Raw genomic sequence first — 990 nt, 5'->3', positions numbered from 1 at the left:
GGAATCAATTGCATTCTCAAAGTCCTCGGAGGGAAGGTGGAAGTTCAACCGGAGTGACTCTGGTCCCAGGTTGCGAGTCAGGGTGGAGGTCTGGGAGGAGATGATTGTTGACTCATCACTGCTCTCCTCCTAAAGCAAGGGAGAAAGGGAAATTATGGGTAAACTTGGAGTGAATTGCGACAGCATTACGTCAAAACAAGACATGTATAATGCCTAAATAGGTTTCAAAAGATGAAGGATCAAAGCTCAGTATCTTTAAAAATAATCTATGTTTGACAATCTCATTTACCTTAACATTTGATGTAGACACAGAAGAGCGAAGAGTCGAAGATTTTGACGAGAGGTCATCTCGAGTCAAGTGGTCTGGTCTCAACAAGGCAAAGTTCAAAATATTATACCAGCGAGTTTGTGGAGTATCTAAGGAGAAGTCGGCTAAGCTTATTTGAGCATACCCCTGTAACAAGAAAACATGTGACATCTTAGTGATTTATAAACGTAGGACTTATGCACAGGAATATCATACACTGCATATTTCTTCAATAAAATTGAAACAACCAAATTATATACAATATCATATACATCCAAACATTTATATGGACACAAATATTGATCATTAGCTAAAAATCAAACAAGAAAACAAACAATACATGGATCACCCAAATAGAAGGACAGGAAATGTAACATAACTCACCACACACTCTTCATCAAAGGTGTCATTTGTATCACTAACAGCCCACACATTCACTTGCAGAGTCTTGGAAGGAAGCTTGCGAGGAGCAACAGGAAATGCAAAGGATTCACCAAAGGTTGGCCTCTCAGTATTACTATCTAAATGTGTACAGCAGGTGAAAGTTGCAGTACCTGCTGGGAACAGCTGCACCTTGACACATCTGTAATGTATTTTTATATTGAAAATAATGATACACATTTCTTTTTGTTTTACATAGCATCTGCTAATCCTACCAGTTACAACTAGTAGTCTAATAAATT

The 990-nt window shown here is 38.2% G+C and overlaps 1 protein-coding gene across 1 annotated transcript in view; it reads right to left on the bottom strand.

Annotated features, from left to right (window-relative positions):
- The window catches only part of LOC119593480 (protein kibra-like), a gene marked incomplete at its 3' end in the record, with an annotated part of 16,205 nt that continues 15,215 nt past the window's right edge, over positions 1-990 (bottom strand). Inside the window, 3 exon segments of the mRNA XM_037942419.1 lie at positions 1-129; positions 290-454; positions 692-890. Of these exon segments, the coding sequence (XP_037798347.1) occupies positions 1-129; positions 290-454; positions 692-890 (493 nt within the window).

Source organism: Penaeus monodon, chromosome 32 (genome assembly GCF_015228065.2).
Source record: "Penaeus monodon isolate SGIC_2016 chromosome 32, NSTDA_Pmon_1, whole genome shotgun sequence".
NCBI lineage: Eukaryota > Metazoa > Arthropoda > Malacostraca > Decapoda > Penaeidae > Penaeus > Penaeus monodon.
The sequence above is the reverse complement of the archived record's forward strand: the minus strand, read 5'-3'. Positions and strand labels throughout refer to the sequence as shown.